This window comes from Spea bombifrons, chromosome 5 (assembly GCF_027358695.1).
Source record: "Spea bombifrons isolate aSpeBom1 chromosome 5, aSpeBom1.2.pri, whole genome shotgun sequence".
In the NCBI taxonomy this organism is placed as follows: Eukaryota; Metazoa; Chordata; class Amphibia; order Anura; family Pelobatidae; genus Spea; species Spea bombifrons.
The window spans coordinates 59298565-59321184 of record NC_071091.1 but is presented as its reverse complement, the minus strand read 5'-3'; the positions used below and the strand labels follow the sequence as shown (position 1 = coordinate 59321184).

General features: G+C 37.2%; 1 protein-coding gene across 1 annotated transcript in view; it reads right to left on the bottom strand.

Moving 5' to 3' along the window:
* MOCOS (molybdenum cofactor sulfurase) overlaps window positions 1-22620 on the bottom strand; it is a 114114-nt gene that overhangs the window by 16840 nt on the left and 74654 nt on the right. Inside the window, exons 7-8 of the mRNA XM_053467257.1 lie at window positions 11489-11605; window positions 6526-6945 (exon numbers count right to left, since the gene is read on the bottom strand). Coding sequence (XP_053323232.1) covers window positions 6526-6945; window positions 11489-11605 — 537 coding nt within the window. The remainder of the gene's footprint in view (window positions 1-6525; window positions 6946-11488; window positions 11606-22620) is intronic.

Sequence of the window (22620 nt, the reverse complement as noted above, 5' to 3'; positions counted from 1 at the left end):
AATGTGTTCATGAATGCATCTAGCATGGAGAACCCTCACTAGTGGAGGTAAAGGAAGAAGAGTGAGGCAGGTATAATCTGATTGCCAAGCTTTCACAGTTTGGCTTCATTCAGACTGTAACTAACAAAGCATAGTGTGAAAGTGTGATTAATTATGTATGATTGAGGAAAAGTGTGTTTATGTGTAGTAAACATAGTATGTGAATGCATGCATGTATGTATGTGATATTTTATGTCTGTGAGAAATAGCGTGCATGCATGTTTGTATGTATGTGAATGAGAATATACATGCATGCATTATTAAGGAGAGTGTGTAGGTATGTAAGAGGGAGAATGTGTACACAAATAAAGCCACCAGAACTCAGCTGTAGGCAACAACAAAAAAATTACTCTGGTAAGCAACGTAATCTATAATATTTGGGACAATTACATCTGTTTTTTTGGCATATCTAACAGTTGAAACAAATATCAAATTTCGAATTGGGTTAGAGTTTCAAAATGTATTCCATGGCTTTTTGAAACATTGGGGTATGTATCAAAATTGTATCATTAATATAACGTTCACAATTATGTATAAAGCAGGGGTTTTTAAATGAGAACAAAAAAACCTACGAGATTGCTCCTTAGTCTCATTTTTCTCCCACAATGCAATTTTGTTTTGTACAAAATGTGCCAGCAACACAGTGGCAGATGTTTAATGGAACACATGAGAGAATCCTCAAACTACAAGAATTGTCTTTTTGACCCAACTTCAACCACAAATGTATTTAATCCAATTTTAAAGAAACGTTTAAATTACAGGTTAGTAGGCAGTTGAATATGAGGCCCGAGAATCCTGATAAGGCCTGGTGAAGAGAATGAAAGAAAATAAACAACATATGAAAATAAAAAGAAAGAAACACAAGGAGAGTATATTTTATAGAACTCCCTTTTATCTGTCTTTTTAAAGTACAATGTGGCGTTAAAAAATACATTATTTAATTTGGCTGTTAAGTATCATATGGCTGCTGCTTTTTTATGCCCACCTTTCCAGAACACACTGTCTTTGCATTTTACATATACACGTGTAAAGCTGGTGGTGATAACACAAGCTCATGCATTGAAAATGTTTATGTTCTACACCATTCCCCAGTGTCAAATATTTAACATGTTTTTGGTGCAAAATTTTATGCTCTAGTTTTTTCCCCCAGCTTTACAACTTCTGTTACTGTAATTTCGTCTCTATTTTCTTTAGATATTCAATTCTGTTGTTCCCAAAAGAATACTGAATTATTGTAATTCTAAGAAATGCCTTTCTTTCTGTAGATAAAAACATGAAATGGCTTTCTGTTGTTTGGTGACACAGATATTTTGCATTTGTATAATTAGTGCTGATTCTCAGTGGGTTGTAGATCCAAAATCACTAGGGAAGAATGCCTTACATAACTAACTCATTTGGAAGTAGATGCTACTGCATCATTCTTAATGTAGCATCATTCTGATGTGTTATAAAGAAACACACCAGCCTATACAATTAGTATTTGGCGTATGCAGGGACACCATTAGTATGGAGATTGAATCCTTAAAAGAGAATAGAGTTAATAAAGAATGATTGCTAAGTTGCTACTCAATAGCCTGTGATTCAAGTCCTAGTAATGAGTAGTCGGGTAACATGTAATTATAAATCACCAATACAGTCACTAGCACTCTCAAAAGCAAATATTAACTCTGCACTTGGAGATTAACCTGCTGTGATGCATCCTGTTTCTATACACTTTATTTTTCGATGTATAGACTTAAAGGAAAAAAAATCATACTTATAGGTACTTATGGACATTTTGATTTGACATTACAAACTGTGGTAAAAGAGCGTTTGCAAGAATCCATGATCTGCAAATCAAATTTGCACTAGGGAAAGGATTGCCAACTAGCGACAACTAGCGGATTTTTCCGAAGCCTGGATGGCCTTGTGGTAAACTAGTGGTCTCCTCTAGGTAAAAGTATAAATTCTGCACAAAGGGAAAAATTAGACTGCCCAACAAGAGAGGAAAGAAAAAATGTCAGTAAACAGAGAAACTTGTGCATCAAATAAAGTTTACTTACAGGAAGAATGAACAGGTATGACAATAAATGAAGACCGTTCTTAAATACAGATTTATGAGGCCTTAAGAATGTAACAACATCATAGGCGTAAAGAACACAGAATGGTCAACGTGATAAAGGGAAAAAAGGAAGTAACAAAAAAGCTGTGCTTGACCTCTCCAAGACCTCTTGACCTCTCCTCTGAGTTCTTGACTATGTCTAATTTTACAGGAGGAGAGCAAATGGAAGTTTTCATCCATCCTTTGTGGATGATATAGAAACCCCCTGGTGATTGGATGAGCTAGGGATCATGCATATGAATCAGAGTGAGTTGCAAAGTTCTAGCCACTAGAGGAATGGCTAATAAACAATAAAGTTTTCCAACTTGGATAGAAAAGTAAAAAGATCAATATCCCAGGTAGAAGCCTACAGGTCTAGACAAGGATGCACCTATTTGCATCAAGCAATTTGACGTTAAGCCTATCTGCTGTTAGAAAAAGAAAAATAGAGAAGTCAAAATCATAAGAACTCAATATGGATGGAGTCAAGCTTCTGAGCTAAAAAATCTAGAGATGGTTGTATAGACAGATATGATGCTAAGAGAACCAGACCAGAATTAGCTGATATTTTCCACATGTACGGAGTCTAAGGAGTCTAAGGGAAAAGCCTACCGACTAGATAACTTTTATTACCTTGCTCCATGAAAGAAATGCATTTATCGTAATGGACACAGATGAGGAAGAAGCATATAGGACCAGGCTTTGAGAATTCTAATAGCCCAGTACTCAAGGTAAACCAGAGAGTTCCATGGGAGACCCATTGCTATGCAAAATGGTGGGACTCTGTGGAGGCGGTTTTTGCCAGCCAACCCTTTTTTGTAATGCCTGCCTTCTCTACTCTGCAGGCTGCAAGGGCCTGATAGAGAACTGCATCCAACGGTGTGCTGCGGTCACTTAAGGAAAAAGAACCTTAAACAAGTGAGAGGAGAAACCGGCTTAAAAGGATGTTTCCTGTATTTTCCCTTGGAAACAGACTTTTGGCCATGAATTGAACAGGATGATCCGTAGGACTTGTATCATCAGCCCTCAGTCTGAAAAAGCTTCTTGGACCTGGGCTTAGCAGAAGATTTAACTTCAGAAAACAATTTCCTAAACTTGTGGTGAGCCTTGACCAGGGCCAAAGAAGTGTGTTGAGGAGAGGTTTAGGAACTCTGATGTCTTAGGGGCAAGGTCAGCAAGACCCAGTGTCTTTACCTTTTCAGAATGGACATGTGATGGAAGGTCTGTAGCAGTAAAAAATAGTTGCTCTACTTATGGCTTTAGTTAAGGCCAGTTTAGGGCTATAAAGGAGGCTCTGGGTAATCAATCAATAAGTCAATTTAATTGTCAAATTTCTCTGCCTTATCTAACATTAAGGTCAATGGGTCCACAGAAGCATGCTGATGAATACTGTGGAGAGAGTAGTCCAAAATATCTGAGGAAATCAACCTGGGCCAAGAAGTCATGGGTGTGTTGTCTGATCTGCCCCTAACAAAGTCACAGGGCAGCAGGGGCAATTATGGTTAAGAAAGGGTGCTTTAGACCCCTTTTGAGACATTGTGTCTTTTTAAAATTATTATCTAGCCACTGGCTGAATACACACAGCTACTCACTGCAAAAATGAAAGAGCATAGGTTGAAGCCCCATGTATCCAGCCGACGGCCACACATACTTTTTAAGTGTCAGGGCTAAAAATAATCTCTGCTTCGCAAGATCATAAGCATCTGTGATGTTAATACTTGTTAAACCAAATAAAGAATATATTCAAAGAACACACTTATGCCCTTGATCATTCATCATTTTATTTCACTCCTCAGCACCATAGTGCTCAATTTGTGAAATTATTCTGTTATATATGGGTGATTTGTCATCACACTGGGGTTGCCCTCAATTTCCAATTTCCTGCAAGATTGTGACCCAAGCTAGTAGGTTTCATGCAGAGTTCTGGCAGTCAGTGACATTCATTTATTCCTTCTACACAGCTATGCTAGGTGCCACATGATGCCAGGTCACCATGAAGGTCATTCACCTATTTCATCATGCATTATTTAGCTGCAAGTTAATGCTAAGGTGTACATATCATTAACTTGGTAAAAAAAAGCAATTAAAACTTAAAAAAGAGCCATTTCAAATAGCTCAATGGTGTTTAAATGTCATATTTCTATTGCAAATGTATTTTTAATGATAACATTTCTTTGTAATGTAAATCAGATTCTTCTCAATTATGACATGTTAATCAAGTTTTTTCTCAATTACTCCATGGCTTCATCAAGTCAATATGTCCCCATAGTTTACTAGCTACTCCACTTTGCATTCACGTGTTATTATTTATTTATTGCACACTAGGTTATTTAAGAGGAGATGATGCCAGTTATCATCCATTTCCACTTGCTACGTTCTACAGACGAGAAGCATCCAAGTGGGTGCTTGGAAATACATTTCCAATACAGCCATTATATGGAAATAAACAATGGAAATTCTGAAAAAGTCTCTTATATTGTTTGAATATGCATTAACCACATGGCATATTTACTATAAATGGACCGTAATATCAGCACAGTCTCAATCTATGCAGAACATGGAGCCTTTTTTCAATACCATGACTACGATCAAGAATGGGAGCTGGGTTCAAAATATGATATAGCATAGGCAGAAAAGGATGATGGTAAGTTATTATAAACCTATCTTTGTGTTTCTGCACAGTTTGTCTATTTCTGTTAGCATTAATCTGGTATTAAACAACATACACGCTGCTGTGATCAATTATATTTTTGTGATTCAAAGATGCCAAATTGTTTTTGGTTAAAAACAAATTTTGGCTGTTTTCATTCCTAAAAAAACAGCATTTTTTTCTTTAACACTTTTAAAAGTGGATTTCTCTGATTCTGGGAGCTAGTTCTGTTCCACATTCTTCCAGAAAAAGTAATACAAACAAACAATAAGAAAAAAAGCTTGTCTTTAAGGCCTTCATCCTGATGTGAGGAGACCCTGAGATTTCTAGTTGTCATTTTCATAACTCTTGATACACACCAAACCATGCTTCTTCTGCTCTTCTTGGTTTATGATGTTCATCTTTTGATCTTGTATCTATAATACCATTAACTACCTGACTGTCTTTAATCTCCCAACTATGTCTTCTTTACTTTGGTGAGATTTTTGTATTTTTTTTTTTTTGTACAAAACAATTGTCATTCATTTCTTTTGTTCAGTCTATAGAACAATACACCAGCACAATTGTTACAAAATTAGTTTAAATAATACCTTCCATGGCTGAAGGTAATCTTAACCACCCTCTTATCTTATCACCATGTATTTCTTAGAAATTAGTTGCAACTACAGAAAGACTCTGTTCTAAAGAGCATTACAACGTATTCCATGAATTTACACTGTCCTATAATGAAGCACACCTGGCCATTTGTCTTAGGCAATGAAATGTTTTTCATTTCTTTTGCTCTACTGATCTCCATGCTGTTATCGATTGTTATCTTATTTAACCCCCTATTTGGGATAAAGACATGGATTAAAGGATAAAGGTTAGCTATACAATATAACTATATACAAAATGACAAACACAACTGTTGGGAAACAATTATAACTATGCATTTGGTACATGTCAGTGCAGTAAATATGAAAACAAAAAAGTAATAAAATGCCTGGGTATAACATAAGGCAATGTAAATCAGGCATAAAATGAAGGGACTTCATTGGGTTTTATGCAAAACTTGATATAATATAACATATATACACTGGTTTTCATTTGTTGTTTTAATTGAAGACTAACCAATACATTAAAACATACATTGGATGCCATACTAAACTTAAGATGAGCATACATCCAAATGTCTACTTTAAAATGTCTAAGACCTATAACTTCTATCATGGTTTTGTTTATTTTTAGTTTGTGGTGCATTTTAGTTTGTATCTAAACCTGTAGGAAAGAAGTAACAATGGATACATAATAGTAGTATACAACATTTAAACAATATAACATCTGAAGCTGAGATCAGAATTTAAAAATAAAATAAACTATACCCTCTGCAGGATCAGTCACGTCATTTTGCTTAAACATGACTGTTTCCAATAGGAATACAAGTTGTTCAGCTGAACCCCTGTGCCTTGCAGAGTGCTTCAACCGGAACATAGCCACTTGAGGTACAGCTGACCAGATAGCAGTCCTTATGAATAATAACTGCAGTATCGCATAACCAAGATACTGCTTTTCAAGGCTGTCGGAAGCAGCATGACCACTGAAACGACCCCTTGGAACCAATCTCGAGATGACCTAACCTTGGAGCTTATTAAGTTGAGTATTTTCAACTCTTATCAACTTTTCTCAATTTATCAAGTACTACAAGAAGAAACAGTAATAAACGTTAGCAGAATTCTGGACTAAACATAAGGTAACTGTATGATGTGGAAATTCTTACCTGGAATGCTGCACAGGATTTTATTGGATAAAGATAAATGTGAGTGAGTGTGATGGGTTTGACATTTCTTTGCAGTGATGCAGCCTCCCGGGTCTTACACAAACAATTTCTTCCTGTTATCAATACATCTGTAAAGGGTTGAGGTCCAGGTTGCCTGGTGTTGTCTGCTATGATTCCATAAGAAAGACTACCAGTTTGCTGTTTGTTATTGTGTAATTTTGGTGGCCCCGATCTGTTAAGCAATGGTTCAACAACCAATTTTACAGCACTCTGAGAGGGTTGTTTTATGAAAGAGTCCACTATAAACTTCAAGAATACTTTAGCATCTTCAAAAGTCGACATAAAGCCAAAAGATATTCTGATTGATCCCGTGGGTCGTCCATCAATTAAATCCATGTCGTCACCACATACATGCCCTGCCTTTGGAAAAACCCAATTGGACTGTGTTAGATTGGTTTGAAAATATGTATTTAAATTAAAAAAAGAGCAATACAACATATCTTATTTTTAACAGTGACCAATATGAAGTACAATATTGTTATTTTTTATCTAGTGAAGCCTTTGTTATCATTCTTAATGTATGTTAAATAGTTAGTTATCACCTTATTTCCTGTTGTCAATTTTTCTTGTTTTCTAATAACATAAGGTTGATGTATTCACAGATGTTGTCAGAATAAATACATTTAACCTTTCACACTGAGATATCCATACAGAGGAGCAACACACAGCTATTTCTAGATGAGCTCATGTTACCTGGGTGAAGTAGATACACCTCACATATTTGCAGATGTTTTAGAACATTTGCAGTTCATGGTCAGATATTACTTGGAATTATATTTTTTAATAAGCATGTATTACCTTGTGTGGTGCATTGATAAAATAAGTGCTAAAAATAATACCACAGTTTGACACCTTGGCATGTTTACTTGAATTAGATGCATTTGTAGAGCACAGCATTTCTCCACAGCATAATATACTTGATTTGTCTCTTTTGTCTGTGCAAAGTTAAGTATTTCTGACTATGCTACCAAAAAAAGGTAAAAAAATACATCAAGATTTAACCCCTTAATGATACAACTGCTTTTTATTTTTTTATAGTCTTCGTGACATTTCTACAGTGCTCATGTTTAGCTGTTTTTTTTTTCAGAAAGAAGGGCTTTCTTTAGATAAAATTATTGTGATCCTATTATCTAATTTACTATAAAAAATGTATAAAATATGGTGAAAATTGAAAAAAAAGGACTGACTTTTGCTGAATTTTATTTAAAACATCTTTTACTCATCTTCAAAAGCTAAATAGATTTAAACATTTGTCCTGAGTTTAGAAATACCCAATGTTTTTTTTTATGTCTTTTTGCAAGTTATAGAGCACTAAGTAGCATATTGCTAGTTTAAAACCATTTTTGTCAAAACTGGCCATTCTGCCCCCATATCCAATTTGGGACATTGTTAAACCCTGACCATTCAATTTACCATATATATATATATATATAGATATATTTGAACCTGGCCAATTCAATTTACCTAATGGAATCATACATTTTCAGAACTAGACACCCCATGGGTATTTCATATGCTACTATTTTAACTCTTTCCATGACAGCATTTTTCTGAAGCTATTTTTATATATTTTTGGATTTTTTTTTTGTTTTACATTTTGTCAAAACTGGATGGTTCACCTGATGGTGACATCACCGGAGAATTAGTTGTACATTAGTAAGCAGGCATTTCAACAACACCATTTGAGCTTAGGAGGCGATTGACTTCTTTTAAAGCAAGCGGCCAGCTCCATATTTAATACGGCAAACATTGACGTTCCACTTTGATCCCTTTCTAAAGCCGTTAAAACTCATGATGTGCCAGACACGTCAATTGTTGTGGGGTTAAGTGGACTGTGGCCATTTCTGTTTGTATTCCCTATTCTAGTGCACAATGGTATTTCAGAATGAAAATGACACTATGCAATAAGAAGCCAGAGCAACCTTATAAGGAACCAGAAATTGGGAAGAGCAAACAGTATATAAAAGTGGAACATATTTCTTTCTGAGTTGGAATTCTTCCAGTTATTCCAATCTCTTGCAATGTGGATTTTAAGTTAAATATGAGCTGGTCCTGAGAAATACATATACAGTATCTCACAAAAGTTAGTACACCCCTCACATTTTTGTAAATATTTTATTATATCTTTTGATGTGACAACACTGAAGAATTGACGCTCTGCTACAATGTAAAGTAGTGAGTGTAGAGACTGTATAACAGTGTAAATTTGCTGTCCCCTCAAAATAATTCAACACACGGCTATTAATGTCTAAACATTGGTAACAAAAGTGAGTACACCCCTAAGTGCAAATGTCAATATTTTGTGTGGCCACCATTATTTTCCAGCACTGCCTTAACCCTCTTGGGCATGGAGTTCACCAGAGCTTCACAGGTTGCCACTGGAGTCCTCTTCCACTCCTCCATGACCACATCACGGAGCTAGTGGATGTTAGAGACCTTGCGCTCCCCCACCTTCTGTTTGAGGATGCCCCACAGATGCTCAATAGGGTTTACGTCTGGAGACATGCTTGGCCAGTTCATCACCTTTACCGTCAGCTTCTTTAGCAAGACAGTGGTCATCTTGGAGGTGTGTTTGGGGTTGTTATCATGTTGGAATACTGCCCTGCAGCCCAGTCTCCGAAGGGAGGGGATCATGCACTGCTTCAGTATGTCACAGTACATGTTGGCATTCATGATTCCCTCAATGAACTGTTGCTCCCCAGTGCCGGCAGCACTCATGCAGACCAGACCATGACACTCCCATCACCATGCTTGACTGTAGGCAACACACACTTGTCTTTGTACTATTTCTATGCTTTCCTTGAAGCATTACATATAAAGCTCCCTTAGTCTTTCATGATAATGTTTATCCTGAAAATCATTCAGCATTTTCATAGCTCTCCTCTAAACAAACCAGCACCCTGCTTCCATTTTGTGATACATGGTCGCATTGCCTGCTTACCTTTAAGTCATCAGAAATAATTACTCCCAAGCCCCTGTCTTCTGTTGTCACTGATAAAACAGTGCTGCCAATGCTATGTGCATTATTTTACATTTATTAGCCTTAAACTGCAGCTGCTACAATCACCACCATTTTTCTAATTTACTTAAATGACTTCACATTTGGCTTGTTCCACCAGGAATGTCTGACCTGTTGCAGACCTTTGTATCATCTGCAAAAAGATATAACTTATCATTAAGATATTTTGTAATATTGGTAAAATATTAAAGTATGGGTCCCAATCCATGAGTAATCACTAGTAACAAGACCTTTGTTTGAACATATACCAATGCTGTTTCTGGCAACTCAGTTACATCCAGATATTTAACAATCTTTTCATTTTGCATGGTTCCTACTATTTTGCCAAATACTGACACAAGACTTACTGGTCTATGGTTAGCTGAGTCTTCCCTGCTACCTTTTTGTGAAGTGGTACCACAATTGTCAACTTCCAATCCTCTGGAACTGCTCCTGTCGATGGCTACTGGTTAAATAAGTCTGCCAACGGTTTAACCAGGACATGCCAAAGTGTTTTTAATAACTGGGTGTATCCCAAATGTCTTTCACAAAATGTCCCCACAATAAAGAGATGGTTTAGTGTAATAATCATAAGCTGTTACAAAATCACTTCAACCCTAAAGCAGCCAAATAGTGGCAGGAAAGTTAATGACATTAGTTACCCTCTTCCATGGAGCTTGCTGGAGCCGACTGGCAGTAAGTATACCATGTGGGTGCAGGCAGCAGAAGATGTGCTTGGCAGGGGCGTAACTAGAGACCACAGGGCCCTGGTGCGATAATTGCCCCGGGGCCCCCCAACTTCACAGCTGGCCTGTGCCATCATTGCCCCCAAACAACTTGTCTGTGCCTTCTTTGCCCCTTGCCCCCCTTCCAACACTCTGGCACATGTATGTAAACATTCTTACACAAAATACACACACTAACTCATACTTACTAACACACACAAACAAATTCATTCGAACACACACTCCATCTTACCCACTTACACATCCATGCTCACACACAAACACCTACACATCCATACTCACACACACAAACAAGTATACATCCATCTAGTATACATCTATGATCACACACACAATTGCACATCTATGATCACACACATACAATTACACGTCCATTCTCACGCACACAATTACATGTCCATGCTCATACACACAATTACACATCCATGCTGACACACACACACACAATTATACATCCATGCTCACATACATACATATATAGAAACATATATACATACATCCCTCCCACCCCTGCTTACCCCTCACCACTCCTGTAGCTTTCTCTTTGTCTGAGCAGCCTCTGTTTCACCTCAGTGTCACGAGACACCAAATATGCTCCTGTCTCCCCAGGTCCAGGTCGGAAGGGACCTTTCTAAATTATTTTGAGTTGTTACGAGGAGACAGGAAGAAGGGGTCACACTGGCCCCCTAGAGGCACGGGCCCCGTCACAGCTGCGACCACTGCGACCCCTGTAGTTACCCCCAGCGGTGCTTGGCCAAACACATCTCCTCTAAGAGTTGCAATGAGAGGAAAGAGGCAAATGCATAAGGGGAATCCCAATGCATTTGCAAGGGGGAACCATATGAGAATGTTAAGCAGACACTCAGTTATCATCTGCTGGAGTGTCCCCTTAACTATGTATTATATAGGGCTATTGCTGCAGAAGAAGCTCCCCAAGATTTGACCTTCATGATAAATAATAAGATTCGTGAGTTGATATATTGCAGTCACCTGCAAACCACCATTTTAACAAATGCACCACATTTTATTCCTGGATTCTACTGCACTTGTGGGTTAACATATTTTATCTTTATACCTATAATTGTTATACAGTCTGTATAATTATTTGTATTATGTACCCAGTTTCATCCGTTTCTACTTATTACACAGTGTTACTAACCTGCAGGTTTTTCTTGACACCAAGATTGCTGATTCTTAGATGTTTTTGGCAGGCTCCGGAATTGCAGAAGCATCCAGTACGGAAATGGATATTATACAGACTAGCCATCTTGTCAACCTATAAAGAAAAAGTCAACTAAATAACATAGTTCAGGCACAACAAATAAAAAGATCCTTGCTCTACTGGGCGATAATTAGACAGGAATCTCTAACCTAACTGTAGTTGGGCAGCTTATACTTTTACCAATAAGAAAATGCAGCTTAAACAATTTAACAGCTCTCTCCCCGCTCTCAGGGAACACAATAATAATCTTAGATCAGAAGGGTGTTTAACTGCCTCCTTCATTAATTAGTAGATGCAGGTGGGCAAAAATGAGCGTGTGTTGGAACCCCCTTACTCATTTCCCTTACCGGCCTGCCTTACTCTCCAAATGCTCAACCCCAGGAACCATAATTTCCAAGTTAAGGCAGGTGAGCTTAATTATGCTTTGGCCAATTCATATAACCAAAACCTCTCATTTATATTATGTTTATATATTTGTTGCCAACTTTATTAGCGTGAGAAGCGCAGACAGTTTTTGTTTTTTGTATACATTGTATTTGCAGCATGCTCATACTGTTTGGTAGGCCTCATTTTATACATTTGTATAATTTGAGCCTCGGACTAGCATAGAGCACCAACATTTTTCTTTTCTCTGCTTAAATAACTGTAAAGCCTGTATTAATACTAAAACAATAATATTAAGGAAAAATCAATCATTTCCTGCAGCATATTCCTTGCAACAGATATTCAAAGTTTATTTAAGCAATTGATCAAGTGCAAATGATTTTATGGGGTTGGAAAGTCAGAATGATCATTAGAAACAAATTTCTTTAATATATAAAATTAGTTGAACTTGCACCGTTTTTTCTAGTTGGAAAGAAAAATCATGCAATTAGCCTGATATATGCATCACTATAATTTTAAGATTGCGTTTTTATATGTGCAATATTAACAGTTCTGTGTGTAATAAAAGTAGTTGATGGTTTGAGACCAATTGATACATCCACCAACAAAACCTGAGAACCACTTAAAATCCTATCAATCATTAGTTTTGAAGGCTGAGATACCTGAGGTTTGGACCTTGTGTATAGTTTATTGTCTTGCAACAGACCATTGCATTGTAACTTACATATATCTAGTGGTGGTTCTAAGTAGATTAGATGGGTCAAATAGATCTGAAGGCGAATGTGTATGTGACCCCAAGCTTGGCATGTCACTGTACTAGCCTCTGTATTAGCCTCCTGCTGGGAGAAATATTCAATAGAGTAAACATATACTCTATTTACGCATTTAGAAGAATTCGGAAGGACTTACCTGAACTTTGCCTTTTATGCCACAATCGGTGGTTTTTTCATACACACACTTTATGCACTTTGGGTGCATGGACTTGATGTAAGTGCTTTTTGCTGGCTATATTGATCCTTTGCCTATATACTGCACTTTGTTTACATACTGCACTATCTAGTTTTATTTATATTTATATTTACTATTAAAGATATTATTATATTTCATTTTAGTTGTCTTTTCCCGTATATGTTTCTGCGCCCCATATTTCTTTTTGTTTGCCAATAGAGTAAACATAGCCTTTTATTTTATGTTTTTAATCATTTTATTTAAATTGTAAGCAAATGTTTGGTCTTATTATATTATATATATATATATATATATATATATATATATATATATACAGTATTATATAATATATATATTAAATTATAAAGATTGCTGCAGCCTGCACACTAGCTGGGAGATCACAATCTACCTCTAGTCGTTTCAACATAAGGGGGCACGAGGTCTGTCACTTCAGACCTCACTTTACTGCTCCCTAATCACTACGAGCCAGCAAATAATGCCGAGTGCGGGGATATGACGTAGTGATGAGGGAGTAGTAAAGCGAGAAGTAACAGACCTCACGCTCCCACCGCAGGATACAGGATGGAGGAAGAAGAAAGAAGGATGAAGGATGGTGGAAGGTTGAAGAGGTAAGAGATTAGGAGAAATGGGTGTAAGGGCAGTGTATGTGTATGTATGTGTTTGTAAGCTTGTGTGTGTATGGGCCGGTGTGTGTAAGAGCACTATAGGTATTTGTTAGCTGGTGTGTAAAGGCAGTGTATGTGTATATATGTGTGTGTAAGGGCAGTGTGCAAGTATGTGTATGTGTAAGGGCAGTGTACATGTATATATGTATGTGTGTGTAAGGGCAGTGTACATGTATGTGTGTGTTTGTAAGGACAGTGTACATGTATGTGTGTGTGTGTGTAAGGGCAGTGTATGTGTATGTGTGTCTAAGGGCAGTGTACGTGTATATGTGTGTGTGTCTAAGGGCAGTGTACGTGTATATGTGTGTATGCGTATATGTGTATGTGTATATGTGTGTATGTGTATATGTGTGTGTGTAAGGGCAGTGAACGTGTATATATATGTGTGTAAGGGCAGTGAACGTGTATATATGTGTGTGTGTCAGGGCAGTGTATGTGTGTCCCTCTTTCACATTTTGAAATGTTGGGCGGTATGGAAGTGGGTGACATGTTGCTTGGTGAAGTTGGGGGCTCAAACAGGTGAAGTGGTTGCTATAGAAAATGGATGTGATTATAAGTGTTATCGAGTCAGTCCCACCCGCTCATATGTAGTGACCCTAGGCTCACCCCTTTTTATAGTTAATATTTTAATTTATACACATACTGTGTCTGGGTTTGAAAATCGGGGGAGGGGGCATTTTTTTAATTTTGTTAAGAATTGACACTGCTACAATGTAAAGTAATGAGTGTACAGCCTGTATAACAGTGTTCATTTGCTGTCCCCTCAAAATAACTGAACACACAGCCATTAATGTCTAAACCAAAAGTGAGTACACCTCTATGTGGAAATGTCCAAATTGGGCCCATATTTTGTGTGGCCCCATATTTTGTGTGGCCTCCATTATTTTCCAGCACTGCCTTAACCCTCTTGGGCATGGAGTTCACCAGAGCTTCACAGGTGTCCACTGGAGTCTTCTTCTACTCCTCCATGACGACATTACGGAGCTGGTGGATGTTAGAGATCTTGCGCTCCCCCACCTTCTGTTTGAGGATGCCCCACAGATGCTCAATAGGGTTTAGGTCTGGAGACATGCTTGGCCAGTCCATCACCATTACCCTCAGCTTCTTTAGCAAGGCAGTGGTTGGAATACTGCCCTGCGGCCCAGTCTCCGAAGGGAGCGGATCATGCTCTGCTTCAGTATGTCACAGTACATGTTGGCATTCATGGTTCCCTCAATGAACTTTAGCTCCCCAGTGCCACACTTGTACACTTTGTACTCCTCACCTGGTTGCCTCCACACATGCTTGACACCATCTGAACCAAATAAGTTTATCTTGATCTCATCGGACCACAGGACATGGTTGCAGTAATCCGTGGCGTTAGTCTGCTTGTCTTCAGCAAACTGTTTGTGGGCTTTCTTGTGCATCATCTTTAGAAGAGGCTTCCTTCTGGAATGATAGCCATGCAGACCAATTTGTTGCATTGTGCGGTGTATGGTCTGAGCACTGACAGGCTGACCCCCCACCCCTTCAACCGCTGCAGCAATGCTGGCAGCACTCATACGTCTATTTCCCAAAGACAACCTCTGGCAATGATGCTGAGCACGTGCACTCAACTTATTTGGTCGATCATGGCGAGGCCTGCTCCCCATTGTAACACTATGAGACCTTGCAACACTAATAAGACACATGACACCGGGGAGGGAAAATGGCTAATTGGGCCCAATTTGGACATTTCCATTTAGGGGTGTACTCACTTTTGTTGCCAATGTTTAGACATTAATGGCTGTGTGTTGAATTATTTTGAGGGGACAACAAATTTACACTGTTATACAGGCTGGACACTCACTACTTTACATTGTAGCAGAGTGTAATTTCTTCAACATATAATAAAATATTTACAAAAATGTGAGGGGTGTACCTAAAGAAGTATCTTAAGAAAACAATATTTATATGTTAACAATTTGTGTTCAGTATTATTACTCTAAAACCATGGAACTGTGTGGCTTCCAAGATGTCACAAATTCAAAACAAACAATAACAAAAACATAACAAAGTTATAAAGTCTTCCAGGAGCTACACAATTATGCACTGAATATTATAGCTATATACAACAGTATATAGTTAGTAAATAGGATGGCAGTTGTCCATGGTGAATTTGCAAAACAAATGAAAGTAGCCATTTCCTATTTCTCTCCAAATTATGATGTCTATGTATCCTCTGTAAAAAAAAAATAAAAAAAAAAAAAAAACATCTTAGAGAAATTAAAATCCAAATTGCCTCCAAAGATGTGAAAATCTTGAAAATCTTCCCACCATCCCATAAAGAGATAAAGTAAATTTAGCTTGAAATGCAGTCTAAATATCTCTGGAAGCAAAATTGTAACTCAAACATAAAATAAGGACATACAATAGACAATCCATGATGAACGCCTTCATTATTGAAAGTGCTGTGACTATCAAGATGATACTGATAGTAAAGTCACAGGCCCACATGATATGCGTTTCATGAGTACAGATATATGACATCCAATGTGACCTATATATAAACTGTGTTCCAAGGAAAATCCATTGCAAATGTATGCCTAGTGTTGTGTATATAAAACTCCAACCTAAATATGTAGGAAGGTAGGTAAATATCTATAACTCCCTACATTCCACATTTAGGGAACAATAGGGTGACCCTGTGGTAAGTTTGTATCTTCAAGTTTATGAACCTTAGGGGAAATGAAGAATCTGGCTATCCACTAAGTAAGCAACCTATTTTAAAATGATACCCAAGCATAGGCCCTTCTAAACAAGCATACAAAGTTGGGCTTAACATTTCTTTGTAGGGTCATAATTCAATTTATCAAGAGAGAATATTTTTCAGTTGGTGGGACATAATGTCTATAATCATCTCTATTTAGAACCAAACCAGTTCTATCTTCTATTTACCTGAATAATTGTTTTCAGAAGGTGAAAGTCACAAGGAGGTGAAAATGTAAGAGCTTTCAGTAGGAATACAAGAAATATTAATTATGTTTATCTCCACCCTTGATGATCCATAGATATCGGGCCATATCTCTTCAGGTGATGGCATAGTGAAAGCCACCATGGTTTATCAATACATTTATTTATTTATTTTCTATTCATATAGTTTTAATTCACTCCATTAAACATTATGTTTCATACAAAAAAACTTTTTTTCTTGAATTGAATATACTTTTTTCAGTTACGCTCACATTACTGCAACATACTGTATGTATAATTAAAATTATCAGGGGACCGCAGGCCCATATAAATGACCTTTAATTTATGACAATAAACTGGCTGCTAAATAGCCACATAGAAGATTTATAATCCTGAATGCTCAGGGATTATGTGCTCTGTGGTTTTATGTTACAGTGGAACAGTTATAATTGTAATTCTATATGTGTTAAGAGAAATAATATACAATATACAGTTTTTGTGTCAATTATTTTTAAATACGTGTATATGCTTTATTTTAAAAATCAGCTGATTTAGGTATTAACACATTTTTACAACAGCAGCATTTAAGCTTTTTTTCCAGTGTCTAAAGTGATGTAACGTAGACAAAAACCATATGTGATATACATCAGGATGTTAAAACTAACACTAAACTAAACACAAAGTCAAGATAAGTGCATACCCTCCTTTTAAATGTTTTTAACTAAAATTTTCCGACTTAAACACTAGGGAATAGGTAAATCCCATTGGTCCTACATGTAGTGTCACACAAAATATGTTTTTAAAAAAGTAACATTATTTGTATCTCTAGTTGAAAGAGAAGAGACCTTATTCTCTCACTCAGTATTCAGAAACAATAGCACTGCGTGACCAAACAATCATGAACAGTATGCTTCTGCACGTTGCAAATCATTTGTTTGAGGGACACAAACATATTGAAGCCCGGAACATATTTTCTAAGGCTTGTCACAATGAAGATATATTTAACAAGCTTGTCATAAAAGGAAAACAAATGGAAAGTGACATAGCAGAGAATTGGCAATGCCTCGCTTTGTCAAGCAAAGACGAACTGGCAGACTTTACCTTTATACTGCGTGCAATGATATTAAAGTATTCCTGTTTTCATCTGGTTAGGAATTCTATGCTCTGAATCTCAATGAACGCTTTTGGTTATTATTTTCCAGAATACATACTTCAACAAACACTTCAACAATGAACTCGATGAGGTTGTCTGTTACTTCCTAAGTGATTTAATGCATGGATTTTAACTTATGACAAAGGTTTAACTTTTTTTTTTTAATAGGAATTATATTAACAAGAAAATGTACTCTTCCATGCCGTTATTACATATGAACTTAGTCTTCTGCATTTTGTCAAGGAATACATACAATGTTGCGTGCAAAACAACCATGGTCTAATTACAGGTTTGCACACAAGGCTTTATTAGATGAGCATCAATTACTAATCAAACACGCTTGTAATTAGAGTAAATAAGCTTTAATGATCAAATACATTTATCAAAAATATGCAGGATGATTTCTTAACGAGATAGTCTGATAAATGGATGCCATTATCATTTTTTTTTGGTTAATTATTCATGTCACAACAAAATGTTTGATGAAGTGGCTGGTATATGTGATGTGTTTAAAGTGCATAAATGTCTAATTAAAACAATTTAGTGATAAAATGAATATCGCTGTGAAGTACAGAATGTAATTAGAAAATATCATATCAATATGTTGGCACATAATAAAAATTATATTTGACAACACCAGAACAAATGTTTAGAACTTTATTTGGAGAAGATTATCCAGTTGCCAGCAAAAAAAGTCACACTAGTTAATGAAGTGTAAAAATATGGATGCTGTCTGATGCGTGAATTAATTAGCAAGCCTAAAAGGATCACAAACATGGAAATATGATTTGAGTAAATAAGCCGTTAAAGTTTGCTTTGCTAGATAAAATACTTAAAAACAATGTCTTGTTGTGCTTGAATCATGTCCATTATGATATGGGCCACTAATGGACCAATAACTATGTTGCAGATAGCCACAGGGAATCCTCCCCCTGCACAAACATAGAAACAAATTAAATAATAACCGCATTAAATGGAATCCTAAAATAAGAGGGATCACTACACCAGGAGGAGGTAACAAAACAGATATAAAAACCTCATTCTACGTGGACAATAACATGGTCTTCTGCACACATTGCCAGTCAGTGACGGTACTAGTCCAGAGGTTAAAAACTTTGGCAAAGCTTTAGTAGCAAAAAATACTGGGAAGTCAGTGACCATGTTCTTTAGATATTAGGAACTATAAACTGACCAGCTGCCCTTTGCCGCTAATAAAGAATTCATCAATATGCTTGGGATCTGGTTTGGTGGACAGTGGATAGCCCCAAAGTATAAACAAAATAAATGACTGGGATACAGGCCTCAGGCCTTATCATTGAGGTTCATTAGTGCATGGTCCAGGCTAATGTCATTTGAACCATCACCAAGACAATCTTCTGTTTCATCTGGGGCACCCAAATTGGAGAGTAAAGCACAGCACAACATACAAGTATTCTTCCACGAGCAGGAAAGAGGTGCACAACTTTTTTGTTTGTGTGCAACTGTGTGAGTAGGACAATAAAAAGGCACTGCAAGAACTTCATGTCAAGCCTTTTTTGACCCCTCTCTGGAACCTTAAATGGATAAAAGAGATGGTGCCATAACGAACTGAAATATACCCTATTTTCATCTGAATGTTATAAAGCTTGTGAGGGAAAACCAAGTAGAGGGAGTAAAACCAGACCTGTGATCCCCTAGAGTCATCAAAAAGCTCATCAGAGTCACTGAAAGTCATGAAAAGGGCTCTCTGATACCACAACAGATAATGTTTAGAGTAGCGAACACAAGAACTTTGTATTGATGGTCATTCAGTTATAGACATTCCTGCAGTGCATTGTGGCAGAGGAGAACACTAAATTTTGCTCAGTGAGTTTAGAAAAGGGCTACTAAGGGTTTGCAGAATAAAATGTATCAAAGACTAAGTTATCTCAATGTGTATTGATTGGAGGACAGAAGAAAGAGGAGGGATGTAATAGAAACATTTAAATACATCAAGAGATTTAACAAAGTGAAGAGGGAGGTGTATTTCAAAAGAGGAGAAATGTGAGAACGAGAAGTCACAGTTTAAAACTAGAGGGTCAGAGGCTTAAATGCAATGTAAGGATGTTTTACTTTGAAGAGTTGGTGGTAGAAAGGTCTTAGATAGGTGAACAGTCTTTTAGCATAGGTTGAAGAGGTTAATGCAGAAAGGGAATTTAAATATGCATTTGGATAGGTATAAGGCTATAAAGACCAAGGAATGAACTATGGTTATTATCTGTCATCAAACTGTATCAAACTTTGCATTCTCATCTGACTTTGCACTCCTGTGAATTCAGAGCAGGACTGTGTTTAGACGTGCCGTAGTGGCATAATTGATTTTTATTTTGCTTGCTTGCTGTAACTGTACAGGGTAATTCTCATATTCCGTGGCCCATTTCTAAGAGCTTAACGCATGAACACACATGAAAAACAAATGATAAGACTTAAACATTTATTTTTATGTACCTTACAGAGGAAAAGTAGCTAAACTGTCTGCATATAGTTATTCATCGTGGTATCATGTTTGTATTCCATGCTGCATGTAACTTAGCTGACCTGAGTTTCCTGAAACTGTACTACTAAATCAATATATTAAATCAATAGCAAGCAAATCGCCTTGGTAATTTTAGGAAACTGTTGGGAATCTGGCCAGAACTTCCATTAACTATACTTTTATTAATTTTCTTTCACTGAGTCATCACATATAATGCAGTAAATGGATACTCTCCTAAGAACATTAGCAAAACGCATTCATGTTCCTATAGGTCTTTCAATCCAAGCCAGGTGGATTTTTCTTTTTTGCTTGATTACAGTGAATTGTTGACCTGTTTTCTCCAGGAAATTATAATCTTGCATCAGTATTCCACGCAGCATGTATTTTGAAATGTATACTAGAGCATACATGGCTATAAAACCAAATATCACACACACACATATATATCTTGTGCATGTAGACCAAAAAAATGATTCAGACTACCTTCTCCATGTTTCTGCTTCTCCTTGGCTCTTTTTTGTTCTCCATTTCTTCTGTCTTCACAGTTGATCTGCTTGTCCAGGCTCTCCACACCTTTATATGGTATTATTTGGTGCAGACCTTTCTTCCCAATTGCGGAAGTATTACATCATGCTGGGAGTACGTTGTGGAGAGCCGGGAGAAGTAGACTTTTGGAGAAGACTGAAGAAAGAAAAAATGGAGAAAAGAAGAAGCAGAGCAAAGGAGAAGTGGAGACAAAGATAAGGTAGGGAGACATTGACAGAGAGCATGTGAGAGTGAGAGAGAGAATGTGTGACAGAGTGGGTGAAATTTTTTTTGAGAGGGAAAGCTGTGGGTGGGAGAGCTATGAGGAGAGTGAGTGTGTGTTTATATGTATAACATATGTTGTTACATATATTGTTACAGTATGTGTATGTTAGTGTAAGATGTTATCATGAGTAACTAGTGCCAGCACGTGTGGGTGTGTGTGGTGGTAGCAGTGGCGACTCTAGAAACAATATATAGGGGGGGCACACAAGATACCACAGTCAAACTGGGGGGGGCATTAATAATTAAATCATACCACTGAAAAAACGATATATATATATATATATATATATATTGCCAAAAGTAATGTGCTATGGAATGATACTTGTTATTAGACTAACATAATACTTGATCATTCAACACGGGAAGCCTGAAGCCACAATTTAGTACGACTAATCCTTGAAATAAATATTAACACAATACCTTAACTTTTCCACTAAATAATTTCAGGGCCTTGAACGTTTTGTCCCCTGAAGTCACCACAACTTCAGGAGGGCAATTTATCTCTGGATACACCAACACCTACACACACACCCCAGGACAGGCTCTGCTACACTGAGAACCAAAAACACACAAACAGGACACAATCTACGTCACAGACATCTACCTCAGGATGGATTTTTTACACTGCATTGTCGTTTATACCCCCTTAGTGTTTTTGCCCCTTGTGTATTGATGCCCCAGCCAGTACCCTTTTAGTATTGATTAATGTGGTGCCCTCACACCCTTGTATGATTGCCTCCAGCCACCATTTGTATTAATGCCCCCAGCAAGCCCCTCCCTTTACTATTGATTAATATGATGGCCCAACGGATATATGCGTTAGACATGCATTTTTAACTACATAATGAGTACTTATCTCTTTGAAGTAAGAGACTATGATCGAAACATGATTTCAAAATTACCGGAAAATGCTGATTTAAAAAAGGCATTTTTTAAAAAGTAAGTAAATAAGTTAATAGCTCAATAAAATAATTGGGTCTGACAAGCAGCAAAACAAAAACCCCAACGGTTAGACTTAAATTAGCAAAACTAAAGTCCTCCATAATTGGGAGCTGACAATATCACAATACGTTACACTATCTTTCTTTTGTTTAATATCAAAGTTTGGTTCATACTTACGACTGTAGACAGCTTTGTAACAAAATGCAGTTAATAAGCCATTTGTTTAATGCAATTATAACCATACCTGGGAACTTCTGGGCTCCGGGTACCCAGAGCCTTCCCTTGTGGGACGCGGCCAGCACTGCACACTGACGTCCTGCAAAGGAAGGCTCCAGGTAGCCGGAGCCCAGAAGTTCCCAGGTATGACTACAGTACATCTGTCTAGAAACATGATTATACAAAATTGATGGGAAAAAAAAGGCAATTAACTATATATATACTATATGGACAAAACTATACACCTTACCATTATCCCAACAGGAAACACCTTACAATTATGACATTGCATTCTAAATACATAGACATTAATATAGAGTTGGTCACCCCTTTATAGCTATAACAGCTTCAACGTTTCTGGGAAGGGTTTCTGTGGGAATTTTTCCCCATTCATCCACTAGAGCATTTGTGAGGTTAGGCATTGATGTTGGATGAGAAAACCTCCATTCCAGTTCATCCCAAAGGTGTTCGATGGGGTTGAGGTCAGTGCTCTGTGCGGGTCAGT